Source organism: Colletotrichum phormii, assembly GCF_030913505.1.
Source record: "Colletotrichum phormii strain CBS 102054 chromosome Unknown BDP81scaffold_11, whole genome shotgun sequence".
Taxonomy (NCBI): domain Eukaryota; kingdom Fungi; phylum Ascomycota; class Sordariomycetes; order Glomerellales; family Glomerellaceae; genus Colletotrichum; species Colletotrichum phormii.
The window spans coordinates 264,825-281,264 of record NW_026851453.1 but is presented as its reverse complement, the minus strand read 5'-3'; the positions used below and the strand labels follow the sequence as shown (position 1 = coordinate 281,264).

General features: G+C 53.9%; 3 protein-coding genes across 3 annotated transcripts; 2 read left to right on the top strand and 1 right to left on the bottom strand.

Moving 5' to 3' along the window:
• Nucleotides 1-4,494: 4,494 nt before the first annotated feature.
• BDP81DRAFT_32297 (uncharacterized protein) lies at nt 4,495-5,698 on the top strand. Its single transcript, XM_060584748.1, has one exon. The coding sequence runs from the start codon at nt 4,621-4,623 to the stop codon at nt 5,494-5,496; it is 876 nt and encodes a 291-aa protein (XP_060444610.1). The 5' UTR covers nt 4,495-4,620; the 3' UTR covers nt 5,497-5,698.
• Nucleotides 5,699-9,039: 3,341 nt separating this feature from the next.
• BDP81DRAFT_320418 (uncharacterized protein) lies at nt 9,040-11,401 on the bottom strand (the record flags this gene model as incomplete). Its single annotated transcript, XM_060584524.1, has 3 exons — nt 9,040-9,308; nt 9,444-11,115; nt 11,183-11,401. The coding sequence occupies 3 exons, from the start codon at nt 11,399-11,401 to the stop codon at nt 9,040-9,042; spliced, it is 2,160 nt and encodes a 719-aa protein (XP_060444609.1).
• Nucleotides 11,402-14,158: 2,757 nt separating this feature from the next.
• BDP81DRAFT_461377 (aldehyde dehydrogenase) lies at nt 14,159-15,665 on the top strand (the record flags this gene model as incomplete). Its single annotated transcript, XM_060593760.1, has 2 exons — nt 14,159-14,634; nt 14,687-15,665. The coding sequence occupies 2 exons, from the start codon at nt 14,159-14,161 to the stop codon at nt 15,663-15,665; spliced, it is 1,455 nt and encodes a 484-aa protein (XP_060444608.1).
• Nucleotides 15,666-16,440: the final 775 nt, after the last annotated feature.

The following is a 16,440-nucleotide window of genomic DNA, read 5'->3' as shown; positions in this document are numbered from 1 at the left end:
AGTGGTTTGCTCTGTCTCGTCTCTGTCTCTCTCTTTCCGTGCGGCCGCCTTGCAGCGCCTAAATGGGTGACAGGTGTGGGACGAGTGGGGAAAGAGAACGACTGATAGAGCAAGGCTCAGCATAGTAGAGCTTGGGAATGAGTCTGAGTCTCTGATCATACTTGTCATTGCACCTCTTAACTATTTCGAGGCACCAATGGAAGTAATACGGCCCTAACATGGAGAGTGGCGAGGCGCCTAAGTACAGAGGGAAGACGACCGCTTGCTCATACAGCCTGGTTCATCCGACATTGGGACTTCTTTGGTTTTTCTGGAGACTCTTTGCTTGGACGCGTCGGCCTACCAGCATCCTCTCTTCACTTGGCTACCTTGGAATTCGCTAAGTAGAAGGAGCAAAGTAATTGGGCTGATTCGTACTTACGTGAATGGCGCGGACAGGCAGGTAGATGGGGTCTAGAATATATTAAACGTCCATTGGCGATGGAGACGCTCGATGAATGATGCTCCTTGTTCGCGGACGAAGAATCCCGGAGGAGAGGGGAGATGAGCGTCGACTGTGCCGTCCTCGAGCCAGGTTCCGCTTGTTCACGTCCTCCAGTCTCCAGGACTTCAGAACCCAGATAACTGGCTTTCCCTAGCCGGCGCATTGTTGCCTTGAATTCAATCATCCATCACATGGTCAATGACTGTAAGAGCTGAAATGTGTCCTTACCACCGAGTTCTTTTCCACTTGTGAAAACCTTGACTCAATGAGTTGTCAGAAACTTAGAATCTCTCCCGGCGGCACTTACGCTGTGAGTCTCCTCTCTCTCTCTCTCTCTCTCTCTCTCTCTCTCTCTCTCTCTCTCAAGTCTGTCACATTTGCTCATTTGTTATCAGTTTCGTGGGCGGGACCCTTACAATAGCTAAGGGTACCGTTGCCGAAATCTGCATTGCTCTAAGGTCTGGTCACCTCAGGCCGGCCCTACGCCAAGAGTCGCGGAACAGAACGGCCAGTGCCCAGCTGCCCCGGCACCACCACCAGGTGGGACTCTTTGGGTGACAGGGGTGGTGGGGGTATACCTAAGGGAGACCTCACCTACCTACGGATAGGCTCTGATGTTTGGGTATGTGGGTGTTGAGGCTGCAAATCCTCGGACAAACCGGGGGCTCAGTTTCCGTAGGACTCGCTTGTCGACCTTCACTCCTTGTCGCTGGGTGTGACCGGGTCGCGTCCCGTCAACTTGGAGTCTTGAACAATGGTTGAGTGGGCACTGAACTGGACTGGACTGGAGTGGGCTGGAGTCACTGGAAGAAGCCGGGCTCTTCAGGATGGAATTGCTTAAACAGTTATCCGAGAATTAGGTACTCGTCGTTGAAATTGCCTTCTCTCTGACCTACCTTGCCCTTCTCTTCCCAGCGACCAGAGACACGCTCATGTCAGGTCATGACCCTCTGGGAAAAAGTAAAATGTCAGGGGGTTTCCGTTGCCCGTGCAGAACTTGTTACAGCATCGGTAAACACGCGCCAGTGGGACAAAGCTTTCACATTGTCTCGACTCTCGCCTCCTCCCATGGCATCGAGTCTCCATGTTATTCCCATTCCTTGGCTGCGGCGATTATTATGCGATCAAGCCACTGTCGATCTAGGCAAGCATACATACTCCGTACAATGCCAGGCTATGTACCCTAGTATACATACCCATCCAAGCTAGCGTTGTGAAGGCAGTGATGGCATACTCTGATTCGAACTGGGCAGCCCCCGCAATCTTAATGGACACGGGACCAGCAACTTCATAATGAGGGTGAGAAAGTATTGGACAAACGAGCGGGAAGAGACGGGAACCGTTCGATCTGGAGGGCCCATAAGCATAAGCTGCCGCCGCCCGCCACGATCTGAGATCCATTTCGTGCGTGCCGCGAGAGGGTCGCCGCATAATCTGGCTGACCGGCACAGACACTTTTTCTTTTGTGAATCCTCGGAGTATCCCGCCCGTACCTTTGTACAATGGATGTCTTACAATGGAGATGGAAGTCGAAATGAGGGGGGCCCCGATCACAGACTCGGCTCTGAACTTCTGAAGAACCGGTTGATGCCATGCCTGCCCCCCCACAGCGGGCGTTCATACGCCTCCCCCCCACCCCCCCCCCCCCCCCCCCCTCCCCCTCCCCCCTGCTTGACTTGAAGCTCGTTCGAAAGGATGAGTTGTCACAAGGGAGGAATGGGCTGACATTGGCCGCGATGCATGCAACTTTGAGACCCTCGACCATGCCTTCTGACTGAGCAAGAAAGAACAATAGCCACGTATGGCCGCCGGTGCGAAACAAGAGGAGAGGAACGCGACTTTGCTGCAGAGAGGGAGGGGGGAAACGGACACTGGGCCGATACGCTCAGTTCTCATCTCTCTGGTCGTCAGGTATTTCCTTAGACGGGACTAGCGCGGACCCGACAGTCTGGTTCGCGCTAGTTTAGCGTCAAAACCCGATGGAGCCTACGCTCATGCGAGGCTATCATTGGATCGCCTCGGAGTCATTTTGTCAGGGCTACTGGGATCAATTCAAAGCCTGAGGCCACGATGGCATCCCCCTTTCACACACCCCTCCCCCTCTGGCTTAGCGTAGTGTACGTACCTGCCGTCGACTTCTGTCTTATTCACCTCACCCCTACCGTACCTTCCCCACTTCCACGAGCACACCTCACTGGCCAGAAGCCGATCCCATTCTTCGGACTTAGCGCGCGTCTGTTCTTTCGAATTGAAGCTTAAGCACATTCAACCACTCATGGTGTCGCTAGTGACTCCCAGATAGACCATTTTCACCACCAACAAGCGGCCTGACTTCATCGCCAACAGCAAACGGTCAACAGAACGCAACTTTGTCAACTTTTAACCGCGATATCACACACCCACCCACACTCTTCTAGACTTCACACGCCGCCTCGAAGCTACCTGTCATCACACGCATTCTTTCACACCACCTGCGCCCTGTTGCAGAAACGTGCCCCAACTCTGTTGCTCCTGGCCGCCGCCTTCCTCGGTCCCATGGTTCCAGATGCGACTACGGTACCGGAAGCCATGACGCATCCTTGATGAGCCAAGTCAAGCTGAAGCTGTACGGTCCTGCTTCGAGGGGAAGAGGAGACTGAAAGCCGTCCCGCCTTCGCGTGCCGGCCCTTCCTCATGTTCCTCAGGCCGATGGTACCTTGCAGATCACCGTTCTATGGATGGATGCCGAAACAGAAGGCTGTGGTGCAGTCTGATCCTTTGGCCTCTCTAAGCCTTCAGCCTGTGCCACGATGGATGAGCTTGGAGGAGATCGCTGTGCCGCCTTAGCCTCGCAGTCCCCCTCTCTTCGACGCCTCGTTGCCATGATATCTCCCACCTGGTTATAGAGTCGGCCGCCTGACGAGTGCCGAGGTGCGACATCAGGAGCAGGCGACATGGCCGCGAGCCCGAGGTCAATTCTCTCTGCCCATGGTCGCTTCTCGGGTCGTCGACTTTGCCAAAGGAAAACCTTACCGGCCGCAAACAGACTAATGAGGAACTGGCCGTATCCCCATTCCCTGGAGATTTATGCTCTTAGCGCCCAGGTCGCATAGTTCGTCGCCCCCATTGGCCGTCACTGCCTCATCACGCCGTTGGTCGCGTCTGTCACTGTCCCTGACGCGGTTATGAGCGTCCATATTCATGACCTGGGCCAACATCAAGCCAACACTGCCTCATCTTCGCCTGTAATTCTGGTTTGCGTTGCATTGCGCATTCTCATGCACTTTGAGCGCTTCCGATCTCTCGGGTCACGAAGGCAGCTGGCCTCCGGCAAGCGTCCTACTGGACATGCCAGAACCCAGGTATCCACCGCAAAGCATTGCCTGCTGGGGCTTGGCACCGCAAATCGTCCACGACCGTCCCCGAGCAAGTCAACACGTTCTGGCGGTAAACCCGTATCAAATCAGCCGAGCATAAACGATATCACTATGGTTGGAAGAGGTGACCAAATGTCTGGAAGCGACAACCTCCATCTTCATGCCAAGCCATGCTATGGATTCGAGAACCCTAGCTAGAGGTATCCGTCCGAGGCACCGAAGCACGCTCAGACTGACAGCGATCTTGCCGCTCGCCATGTGAGCTTTCCGTCCGAGATTTCCAGTGGGCAGTGGTTCGATGACGCTTGCCATCGCTGCACCGTGCAACCCCGAGACTCCACCATCCATCGCAATCAACGAAGTCTAACGCCCCCCCCCCTGGACGAGGACTTGCTGGTCATCCCTGGGGCACCAAGAGAGCAGTTCGTAGGTACAAGGAGATACACCACGAGACTACTCCCTCTCCTCCAAGGTCTCTCCCGGCCACATGCGGAATAGGGCACGCTCCACGCCGGGTTTTCGGGCATCTATTCGGCTTCAGGGGGATAGCCTCTTTGCGGCTAGAAGCGTGTAACAAGGAAGTCCGTACTTGATTCACGACCTTGGGCAGCTTTCCCCTCACTGAAGAACTGCTCAATGAAAGCAATCACCGTTACTCATTCTGGAAGAAGGCGTAGCGAGAGTAGCTGACGGCTGGGTGGCCGGACGGCCTCGCCCTCCCGTCGGACTCTGATCAGAAATCCCCGCTGGCAAGCCCTGCTACACTCGAGCGTGGTTTTGATGCACACAAATACTTTCCGGGGGACGGCGCCTTGTCTTCGTGGTGTCTGCCTGCTCGCCATCGATTGGAGCAACGAGGCAAACCACTCATCTTCAATAATGGTGGTCCTCTTTGACCTGCTATCGCCATCCCCCCGGCTCCCACGAATCAAGGACGGCACAACCGGTCCGCGGCGTGACGAGTTTCTGCAGTTGTCATGGATTGCCATTCTTCGGGACGGCTTCGCCGTTCAGGAGAGGGGGTGGACATGCTGGAAGCCGTGGTGGTTCTGTGGAAGAGCTGCCATGAGTGGTCCAGTGTTAACAAAGGCGGGCGTTAGGCCCTCCGCCGGTTGCGCCCGTAAGAACGTTTTTCTCCATGTCGCATCTGGAACAGCGGCAAAACGGTCCCCGGGGAAAGAAAGAAATCTCTTCTGCCCCCCCCCCCCCCCCTTTCCAGGGTCAAGCTTTGTGGTTGCGTGGGAATGTCGAAACAGACAAAGGTCTGAAAGATTCGCAAAAGGCGCAGCCGCCACCACCACTACCACGCCTTCACCCATCTGCAGGATGGGCATACGAAGAGGGGAAGCAAAGCATTCCGAATCCTTCGGCAATTCATTTCAGCCCCCAATGCTGCTCATCTCTGTCCGAAATCATGTCTCTACCCGAGCCGTTGACTGCGAGACTACAACCAACGGCCGTAACGATATGCTCCGGGCGTTTCAAAAGCCGCTGCTGGTGCGCGAGCCCTCGCTACGCCTCTGTGAGGATAATCAGCACTCTAATCTGGACGAGAAGCTCGAGTGTACATTACTGGAGAAGCTCTCCCATCTGATCTCGACTTGTGGGCAGGGCGGTGTTGAGTCAATTTCCTGTCTGGTCCACTCCCAGCACTGAACCGGTCATCACTATGGATACTACCCCTCGTTGGATGAAGATGGTTACGTCGACATAGCTTGGTGACGGATATTGGGTGATGCTGTTCTTGGTAGAGAATAACGCCTCGCGAGGCGTTCTCTTTCGATTTGGCCTTCTATCTTATAGCTCATTGATCACGTTGTTTTGACTGGTCGTCAACCCACGAGGCCACAACAGAGGCCCGAAAAGGCGGCCAAGTGCCTGCAAAGCCCCCTCATCGCTGCCCCGGCGACTCCGGGTATCGGCGAAGACGAACTCACATGCCAAGAAGAAATTTCAATGGGCAATTCAAAAGTGTACAGTTTTCGTGGTCGATTTCAGAAGCTATCGCGAAGACGTATTAGGGCGACCAAGTGGTCATCGCCGACAACCCCAGTCCATACATGTTGAGGCCTTTGAGGTCTCTTTCTGCACCCCAATCTTTCGGCCACAGTATCGGAGCTGATATCGGGGTGCAGAATCCTCTGCTATTTTCTGCAATCCCTCCTCTTTCGCAAACTCCAGCATTCCCGGAGAGCTGCGGCTGCGCCGCTCTAGTGGTCAAAGGAGCACCTCTCTCTTCAGCTTGTCTGCAGGAACAAGGCACTCAAAACGTCATGTCAACTTCCCGTAGCACTTTGTTTCTATTTAGCATTCTACCCTATTCCTACCATGCGGTTAAAAAAGCGTTCCAAGTGGCGGAGCGTTCGTGCCCCACGTGTGTGGTGAGGCTGTGAAAGCTCTTTTGCATGTGCTGGGAAAGAAAGACACCACCAACCAACAAACAACACCAACACCCGAATAGCCAGCCCCCAACGATTTTTCCGACCACGCCCAAAGCAGAAGACAGAACAGCCCCTTCGTGCTTCGACCAAGGATAGACGACCGAAGCGCACCAGGAAGCTGTCATTTTTCTTCACTTTTCGTATCCACAACCATCAAACAAGCGCAGACGTCCCGTGAGTTGTACGTTACACGCACTTCGAAAAGCCCATCGTTGGCGCATCCACTCGACAGCCCCCCTTCCCTCCCCCTACTTCTTCCTCCACGCGATCGAGAATAGTAGCCAGACAAGACACAGCCTGCACACAATCTAAGGTTAATCCCGGCCGCCACTCCCGCTGCCACAAGCGGCGCAGAAACCACGAGAGTGATGGAGACGTTTAGGGAACGTTTACCGCAGGCTGTCGGTAAAGTCTATCATGACTGGCTCTTTGTTCTTGCTGGGATGGCCGTCACCCTCGGGTAACGAGCAATGATTCGTCCCCCTTTTACGTGATGACTCTTTTGCCTGATATCGTGCCTGGTATCGAACTCCCTTTGTCAGATGAAGAAACGGCCTCAATCGCATGGGCAAGACCGAGCGAGCGAGCGAAACTAGGAAAGAGCGAATCAGAGCAACTAGACCAACATCCCCCATGCCTTACGCCCTGGTTCGATTCTCTCGTCACCTCTTGGCCCCCTCCTTTCCATATGGGAGTGGAAAGTCGACAAAGTAGACGAATGGTGTGCGTCTAGACCGGGAAAGTACCTGACCATTGTCGACTTCCTATTCGACGGGAAGTGGGAAAGAAGGCATCTCTAGTCTCTCTCATGATGGAGATACCGGACGAACACCCTCGTCTTGTTCAAGCGAACCATAGCCCCCCCCTTTCCCCCATGATCCGTCATCTGCCAGCCCTACGATTCCTGTCTCAAACGATGAAACAAGCGACGATGGCATGTTCCAACGCCCCGTGAAAGAAGATACTTCTTGACCTGGTACCGATACAAGATACGAGCCCAGACGCCTCCTTGACTACTCGATGATACCCCCTCCAGGGCGGAGAATGTCACAATCGTCAGATACTTGCTGCTGCTCCTTCCCCCCCCTCCCCTCCCTCCACCGCCGCACCGTCACGGCCACTTTGCGGCCGTCGAAACGTGAACGTGCCTCATATCGGCGAAAAAGAGAGCCTCGCAGGTCGCCCATACCATCATACATCAGCCTGTTGGGCCGTCACATACGCGACCCGCGGCTCTCCCAGCGAATAGGAGCTACCTCCGAGTACTTGCTGAGAAGAAACTTCACTTTCCTTTCGTCAATGGAGCACTTTACGAAAGGGAAGAAGGGGAGAGTCTAGAGGGGGGGGATGAGTTTCCCTCGGACTTTTCTCTCAGTACCCGCTCCAATGTTACTCTCGTTGCTTCACGCCATGATTGGGGGATCGAGGTGCTTCAGGACCTGAACCTATCATTTCCATAATCATACGCATCGTCATCATCATCGTGATTATTAGTTTCGTACACTTTCGTGATCGTGGAGCAGAGCTGAGCTGATGGGATATCCCCCCCCCCCCCCCCCAAATTGTGTTTCTGACATTAGGGGGGTAATGTATGTATGGGGCCATTGACGTGAAGTTGTCCGCCTGATAACGCCCACTGATGCCTATTGCTCTTGATGACAGCTCGGGAACGATTGATATCCGTGTAGATTCCAATGGGGGGTGTGACTGAGTCTCCGTACGGATCGTGTACCCTCGGTATCCGTGAGGTCACCTGTCCGTAGTTCCAAAAAAGGCCCATAGGAGGCATCATCAGAATGGTGACTCACCTCTGGACACACGCCACATACCTCGCTCATTCATCCGTCATGATATTGGAGGTTTTTGAGATTCCAAGTTGACCATGGGTGCTTGGAAACTCCCATCCTGCGCAGAACTATACACGATGTATCTAGAGGGCAGTCATCACATGTGTCAATGTTGCTAGTCTCCATGGGTTTCCAGACACAAACAACAAGTGGTGTAAACAGAGCGTGCTTGAATTAATCTTATTTATTTCGGAACTCAAACAAAGCTACAGCTAGTCACAGCGTTCTTTTGCAAGTGTGCCCATGAAAAAGAAACCTTCACTTTCACCTTCACCCGCTATTGCCAATGCTTTGATGCTCCCAGAAAGGAGGAAGAAAAAGGAACAGACACTAGACCCTCCGAGGAAAGAAATGAAAACGTACAAAACGACCGCCGAAACCGAAGCCGCAACCCGATGTCGCCTGATCATGTCGTGGAGCTCATTGTCGAATATACGCGTGATTATACCGTCATCAACAGACTCTGCTAGGAAATCAAGAGGATAAAAACGAGGCAAAAAGTGTTGTGTACCAACGAGAATCGCTTGTTGGTGGAAGGAGCTTCCATTCTGGGATACCAATGGCAAAAGCAGGTGTATAAACGTAATAGAAAGACTTCCATCTTTCGCCGGTCAAAATATGTCTTGTTGCAATGCAGTCGCAAAGCAATGATGTCGCTCACCTCGGAGCATGGAAGGATCGCTGAGAGCTGCAAACCTAGTCACTCATCCCCGGACCCCAACGGAGGGGCCTAATACAACGTCTGCCGAAGGGGCATTCACTCACTCCTTTCTGGCAAGCTGTGATCGAGCTGTCCACCGCTTATTTGCAGATCGTGAAACTCGCCCCCACGTATGCGTTCTTCCTTCGTTCGCACTCCTGTGGGGAAGTTACATTGTACAGGCTCTCCCGTATCGTATTTCATGCGGCTCCTATGCGCCCTCAAGAGGTTGCACAAAGTTATAATTGAAGTCCAAGAGGCCGTCCAGCATCCAATGCTGTGGATCGAAGAAATCGTAGTTGGTCTCGCCGTAGGACATGCCGCTCAACATGCTGTTGCTGGGTGGTTGGCTGCCGATGCCACCAGAGTTGCCAGGAGTGAGAGCACCATTAGCAGCGAGCAGGCTGTTCGCTTGAAGCCCTTGGGTTGCCGGCATAAGAGTGCTGTCCAAATGGGTCGATGACGCTGAGGACTCGTTCGCTGAGTCTGGATTAGTAGGTTGTTTCATGGCTATTTAGGATGGCACGTAAGTCAGTCATCACAGTCACACCGAAGAGAGACGTGGATGCAATGGCTAGAGCACTGGGTGGGAAGGGGATAGAGCATTATAATTACCATCGATGGAACCTCTTCCTTGGGCTTGGTATTCTTCCCTCCATCGCCAGACAGAGTCAAACACAAGACTCATGCTATGGCGGCAGCGCACCTTGAGCTGCAAGGTGTCGTCAATGAGTAGCGGCGAATCGTCATTGTCGTAGGAGGCCGTGCTGTTGTTGTCGAGTCGAGCTCCGTTCCACATTTGCACCATTAGCTCTGCTAGACGCCACTGCAAGTCGTTGTTCACAACACTTGTAGCGCGAATGGCATTGATGGTCTGGTGGAAGAGATTGCGGCCACGATCAAAGTCGATCGTCTTGGCAAAGAATGACCGCATGAGCTTGAGTAAGGCAAAACCTGCCGCGATCAACATCTGCTGGATGTAATTTGTCGCATACAGCAGAATTTGTCCGGGGGAGTTCTGTCCGGGCGATGTGACCTTGTCGACCTCGAGTATGTTATCCAAGAAGCTTGTGGTTGCCCTCCAGAGGCCCATCAGATCATCAATGTAGCCAGGCGTGGTGCTCGAGTCAAAGAAGCCAGCTAGGCGCAAATGGAGTGCTGCGGCCCGCATATGTAGGTTGACAATTGGCCCCAGATGCTGCGAGAGGACCGATGCCTGAAGTTCGTTGAAATCCTTTCTGTAGACTCTCATCAACATGGCTCGGTGCTCATCACCAGCGACCCCACGAGGATCACTGGCGTTGCTGTACATTTCCTTGGACACCTTGTCGCAGAAACGTTCAACCTGAAGCCTAGCCTCCAATTCGGGTGTCAACCGGAAGGGACCGTCTTCGCCTCGTCGAACAGCCAAAGTCCAGTCGTAGAGGGTTGAGGCCGGTTGACCGTAACCAGTACCAATAGTCTGGGCTACAATATTGCAGACAGCCCATGTTGAGACACGATCGTGCAGCTGCTCTTTGTTGAGGTCAACCGACACCCTAGAGAAGTCTTGACTGTGGTTTGGTCTGTGTAGGCCGATGCCCGTCGCCACCTTCATCATAACACCACATAGAATGTGCGTAGGGTCAGCGCTTGTCGTGCTTGTCGGTAGAGGCCAAGTACATAGCAAACACAGAGCTTTGACGACAAAGTAGCTGCTTGGAACATCTCCAATGGTTGACCACAGCAGTCTGGTCAGAGGCCCAGATATCGAGGTCAACAACGTAGTATCTGCGCTATACCGGCGAGCAGCAACCGAAATAATGGACCAAAACAGAAGAGCGTGTTGTTGGAAATACTGATCAGGCGTCTGTTGCGGGTTGAGGAATGGCAAGAAAGGGTGGTAGTACGCGAAGAATTGGCTGAAGAGCTGATTCACTGACTCCTCGGTCAGGCGTACGTTCTCCAGCTCGTGAGTGTAGCGTGGTAGACTGTACGACCCTCCCCTCTTGAGGTGCAACAGCGAGGAAACAGCCTCGTCGGAGCCCATCAGGGATGGATTCCTAGTGTGTGTGTACACGCTCGTCGCAACCGGGGATTGGAGGTCTTGTTCTTCCTCGTCCACGGTGTAACCCTGATTTTGGGCGCGTGCAATGTTGCGTCGCAACCTGTCGATTTCCTTTTCCATCTCGGCATGCTTCGACCGCTTGCCTATGCGCTTGAAGTTGGACTCAATCTTGCAGGAAAGCTTGAGGCGGTTACACCGTGAACAGCTTTGGAAAGGGTCTTGAACAACATCGCATCGCAACTGTTCCATAGGAAGACTGGTTAGCGGGTTGACTCATGTCATGATTCTGGCCGGTGGGTTGACTCACCTTTTGTTGTCGGCACTCGTTACATGCGCGCTTGACGCCGGGCTGGCGCTTCTTGGAATCAGGCTCATTGTCGTCGTCGTGACCGGCATTGCTGCCCGGACTGCTATCCAGGGCCATGCTGCTGTGCTTCCTCTTGGGAGGCCCATTGGGCGCATGACGGGCGCTCATGGGACTTGTGGGCGAGACGGGCGTGGCCCCGCCGGCAGAGACGACGTCCATGCAGGGCACGGAGGACGGTCAGCCGCGGTGAGACAAGACAAGACACGGCACAGGCGGGCTCGGGTGACCCCTCCCGGGCCGGGCGTGGTGTGAGGTGCGAACGGAGCTCGCAGGTAGAGACTCGGCAATCGGAGATGTCCTGGACGGTGAGCGAAACTCACTGGGGCGGTGGTCCGGTGTCGCGACGTGCGTGTTGGTATTGTCGATGTGAGGGTGGGAGCTGGCGCGGCCGAACGCGGAGGGCGGGGAAGAAGGTTGATTTTTGACCTGAGGAGCGAGGCAAGATTTGCGGTGGAAAGTGGAAGGGGACCTCGTTGCGCCTGCCCAGCCGTTGGGCTTTTGGAGGGGGACCAACGGGGGTGAATGGCTGGGAGTTGTCATGTCATTGGCTGACTCAATCTGCAGTTCCCCGCCCTTTCACCTTCTGCAGCGGGCGGGGTGACTGCTCAGTGCTCTCTCACAGACTCAATTCTTGCCAGTCAGTGCCAGTTTACACATGACAACTGCCTGTCCGGGAAAGGCGCATCGGGAACTCGGACCCGACTTGTACCGGGCCCTACATCTATCCGTACCTTACCTAGGTAGGCGCCTAGGCACCTTGCTTTTCGAGTCTTCCATCTGCCCAGACCGTGCCCCAGGCTTGCTGTCAGAATAGTGAGTGCACAGACAGGCGGGATACTCCCCGGCACCCCAACTCCCAAGCCCTCCGACGCAGGAGATAGCAATCTGAATTGACAAAGATAGCCAAAATTGATATTGACGGTAGCTGCTGGTCCGATATCGTCCTCTTTCTCTGCCTTTATCCACCCTGACTCGCCCTGCATCTGGGGACCAGTTCCCACGCTGTCCACTGCAATGGTAGAGTAGCCAAGAGGCAAGTCTCCATTGATGACAAGACAGAAAACCCAAAAGTGGAAATCCTAGGTGAAAATTGGGTCACCAGGCGGGTGAGCTCCTGCCTGAGTGGCTGCTCTGTGGTCAAAAGGCGTGGGACTGTGACTAATCACATATTGGGACCATGGGCAGGTGCAGTGGCAGTAGGTATGCATGCAGTTGCTGCTGCAGGCGTTTGGCCCTTCCTTCCTGCCGTCCATGACAGAAATTCAAGATTAACCTGCCGAAGAAGTTCATGATCAGACGAACACACGTACCTGAGTATGAACGTGGAGAGACTGACTCGCGGCTTCCAGAATCAAAAGCCATTTCCTTCTCCGTTTCCTTTCCCTTTTAAAACTGCTTATCTTCAACACCGCCCACATCAGATCAGCACCTACAGATACAAATTGCAGCAATGCCCGAGTCCGATGCCAAGAAAGCGCCCAAACCGCCCGGCAAGGTCGGGTTGACATTACCCGCCGTCTATCAGGGACGCGGTTCTTACACTGAAAGCCCAAAAGGGGCCCGGGATGTCCACTTTGTCATGCCGGGATCACGACTTAAGCAAGGTGAGAGTGAGGCTTTGTTTGTTCGTCCTCGTTAAATCACTTGGATTGGAACTGATTATTCTTGTAGTCGACGTTCTCCAGGTAGACTCAACTGCTGTATCTCAACCTTTTATTGACCCGACTGTCTTTCAGAAATGGAGTGACAGGCCTTGATTTCTGCTCGTCATCAAGAGTTTCTTCAAAGACTCAACCCCGATCACATAGCTACACCCTTCGGGACCGCGACGGTCTATCACTGTCTCAGCAGAGATGCTGCATCCTGGATCCGAGCACTAGGCGGCTGTTCCGGAACCTTTTTAGGCTCGACAACAAAGCATGTGCCTCTGCCCGCCGCCATCTATCAAACTTGGGGCGTTCTAGCAAATAAAGTTGGGGAAAGATGGGCACGCGTGCGCTCCAGTAACTGTGGCCGGCATCTCGAACCCCCAGAATTCCTCCCCACGACTCAATCTCGTCCACTTTGGGGTCCGATCCTGTGTCTGGTCTAGGACCTTTCGGCTTGAGTTCTGCTTGGCCCATGGCCTACTCTTCAAGGAAGACTGATGAACGTCGGGATTTACGTGGGGCCAAATCCTCGGATTTGGAGTTGCAGCAGTCCCACGTCCGGTCAAATCGGTATTATCGCAGAGAAATTCCGCTACAACTTTCATCCCAACTTGGAATTCCACCAGTGCTGGATCATTTGGATGAGATATACTCTACCACCATCATCACTAGCTGGAGTCGACAGCGTTTACGACTGCACACAGGACGCTGAAGTCTCACATCTGAACAAAGTCCCAATTCTAAGCACTTCCCGTGCATCCCGTCAGCACGATGCGGGTTATCGGCCGGGGATGCTGCTCAACTGGGAGAGAAGTGTAGTATCCACCTCCGGGTCCCTGCCCGGGACCGCCCAACCAAGCCCACTCCGACTGGGGTGAAACGGGGGACATAAGCCATCTTTATACCCAGATTTCAAAGCAATTGGTAGAATTGGTTTCAAAGGATTGAGTGTGAGCATTTCCCTAGTCAGGTCGTCTCAGAGTTTCTCCCCGCGTCCACTTTCCGCGTGCGGGGTTCCGGGCACTAGAGGGCGTGGCGTTGACCATCGGCATATCGAAAAGGGCATGGGTTTGGAATTAACAAAGCGCTCCACGTCGGTCGGTGGCTACCTCTCACGGCAGTATAAGAATCCATTGCTCAGCTGCATTCGGTTCGCATCTGACCTCTCTTACACCTACCTACATAAGACCCTCACTATCTCCCTCTGCCGTAGTTCGGATACTCCTGATCAACTTTCTCAGCTCGATTCTCAGATCCTTTCCTAGCCATGTCGACACAAACCAATGGTGACGCCCCAGCTGGGAACTACACTGTTCCCTTCTTCCTGGATGGAGAGCAGTTTGTCACAAAAAAGATATTTGACGTTGTCTCACCCGCTACCGGAAAGGTCATTCACAAGTGCGGTAGCGCAACTGAGGAAGATGCCTTGGCCGCAGTTGATTCCGCGGCCAAAGCCTTCAAAAGCTGGAAGAAGACAACGCTCAGCCAACGTCAGGAGATCTTCCTCAAGGCTGCTGCTATCATGGAGTCTCGAAAGGAGGAATTGGTCCGCGTCATGTCTGAGGAGACGGGTGCTGCCGCAGGCTGGTCAGAGTACATTCTAGGTTTAGGCATCGGCTGCCTCAAAGACGTCGGCGGACGCCTCCTCACCATCCAGGGCTCTCTCCCGACAACCAATGACCCGAATGTCAGCGCAATGGTCATTAAGGAACCCTACGGAGTCGTCCTCGCCATTGCTCCTTGGTTAGTACAAAGATAATGCTTGTAAACAAGTAGATGGCTAACATTCAAGCAGGAACGCCCCTTACATTTTGGGCGCAAGGTCAATAGCATTCCCCATCGCCGCCGGTAACACCGCCGTTCTCAAGGCCTCAGAGTTCTCTCCACGAACGCTGGTGGAGATGGTCTCTTGCTTCCACGAAGCCGGCTTGCCCAAGGGTGTCCTGAACGTAATCGTTCACGAGCCCGCCAACGCTGCTGCCATCACATCATCGCTGATCGCTCACCCCGAGATCAAGAAGATCAACTTCACCGGCAGCACAGGCGTCGGTCGCATCATCGCAAAGCTGGCGGGTGAGAACTTGAAGCCAGTACTGCTGGAGCTTGGAGGCAAGGCCCCGGCTATCGTATGGGATGACGCCGATCTTGAGCTGGCCGCAGACCAGTGTGCAGTCGGGTCTTTCCTTCACGGAGGCCAAATCTGCATGAGTACTGAGCGTATCATCGTGCACAAGAAGATCAGCGAGCAGTTCCAGTCGAAGCTGTCGGCCTCCATCGAAAAGATCTTCCCGTCGCAATCCGATGCGCCCGTCCTTATCAACGCGGTAGCCGTTGAGAAGAACAAGAAGCTTGTCAAGGATGCCGTGGGCAAGGGCGCTGCCCTCCTTGCCGGCGATGTTGACGCTGAACAGACGTCAAAGACGAGGTTGCGACCCATCGTCATCAAGAACGTCACGACCGACATGGACATTTACAAGACCGAGTCCTTCGGCCCCTCTGTGGCTCTCTTTGAGGTAGAGACCGAGGAGGAGGCGATCAAGCTGGCCAACGACACAGAGTACGGCCTGACATCTGCCGTCTTCACAGAGGATCTGCGGACAGGTCTTCGCTTCGCAAAGGAGATTGAGTCGGGCGCCGTCCACATCAACAACATGACTGTCCACGACGAGCCTGGTCTGCCCCACGGCGGCGTCAAGTCAAGCGGATTCGGCAGATTCGGCTCCTCTGGCCTGGATGAGTGGGTGCGGACCAAGGCGATTACCTACCGGAACTGAAGTTTGGTGGTTGCTTTTCATAGCGTTTAGATACCTTGGCCCTGTCTGAATGAAATTTGGGGGGGCTTGTTCCACGGCTCACTCTGGTTCCGATGCAAATGCTGTGTTTCCGCAAATGAGTTATTGGTTTCTCTCGCCTATTGCGGCACGATTGTGTGACAAGATTGTTGCCAATAGAACCCACGTATCTCGAAAAAGTAGTACTTGTCACTATTCCAAAATCGATGCGGTAGCAATAGAGTGATGTTGATCGTTATCAGCCAATGACGATCATGGAGAAGCAGTGCCACGTGAGCGCATAATTGGACTTTGGCTACCTTATTCGGTTACACGATCGGCGCACTCATATTTCGCCCCTCATGCCCCTCCAGAATATCGGGTGCAAGTTCACAGGTACAGGTTACACGGTCGATCACGGTTGGGAAGCCACATCGGCGATAACTAGAGCCGCGACAACAGAAAGGAGATATTTCGCTTGGCACGGGTGGCTTGCCTCGTGTCGATGGCCGGCCAATTGAGTTTAAGCCAACGGCGAAAACTGATTTCTAGTGAGATTCGACCGCACGTTGTATGAAGATCAATGCTGACAGTACGGAGTAACATTGTCATCATTGGGCTGCCATCGAGGGTACGTCTCCCCCGCGATTACAGGTCTGGAGTCAGAGTTTGAGGGGAATTGCTTGTGCCTTGGTTGGCATAGGGTTAGGAACAGCACGAACGGGTATCTCGACGTTCGAAGAGTTCGTGACACGTCACAATGCATTGCGACAACCTC

Excerpts from the sequence above, each read along its gene's own strand:
- BDP81DRAFT_32297 (XM_060584748.1), top strand. The coding sequence starts at position 4,621 with ATGCACACAAATACTTTCCGGGGGACGGCGCCTTGTCTTCGTGGTGTC.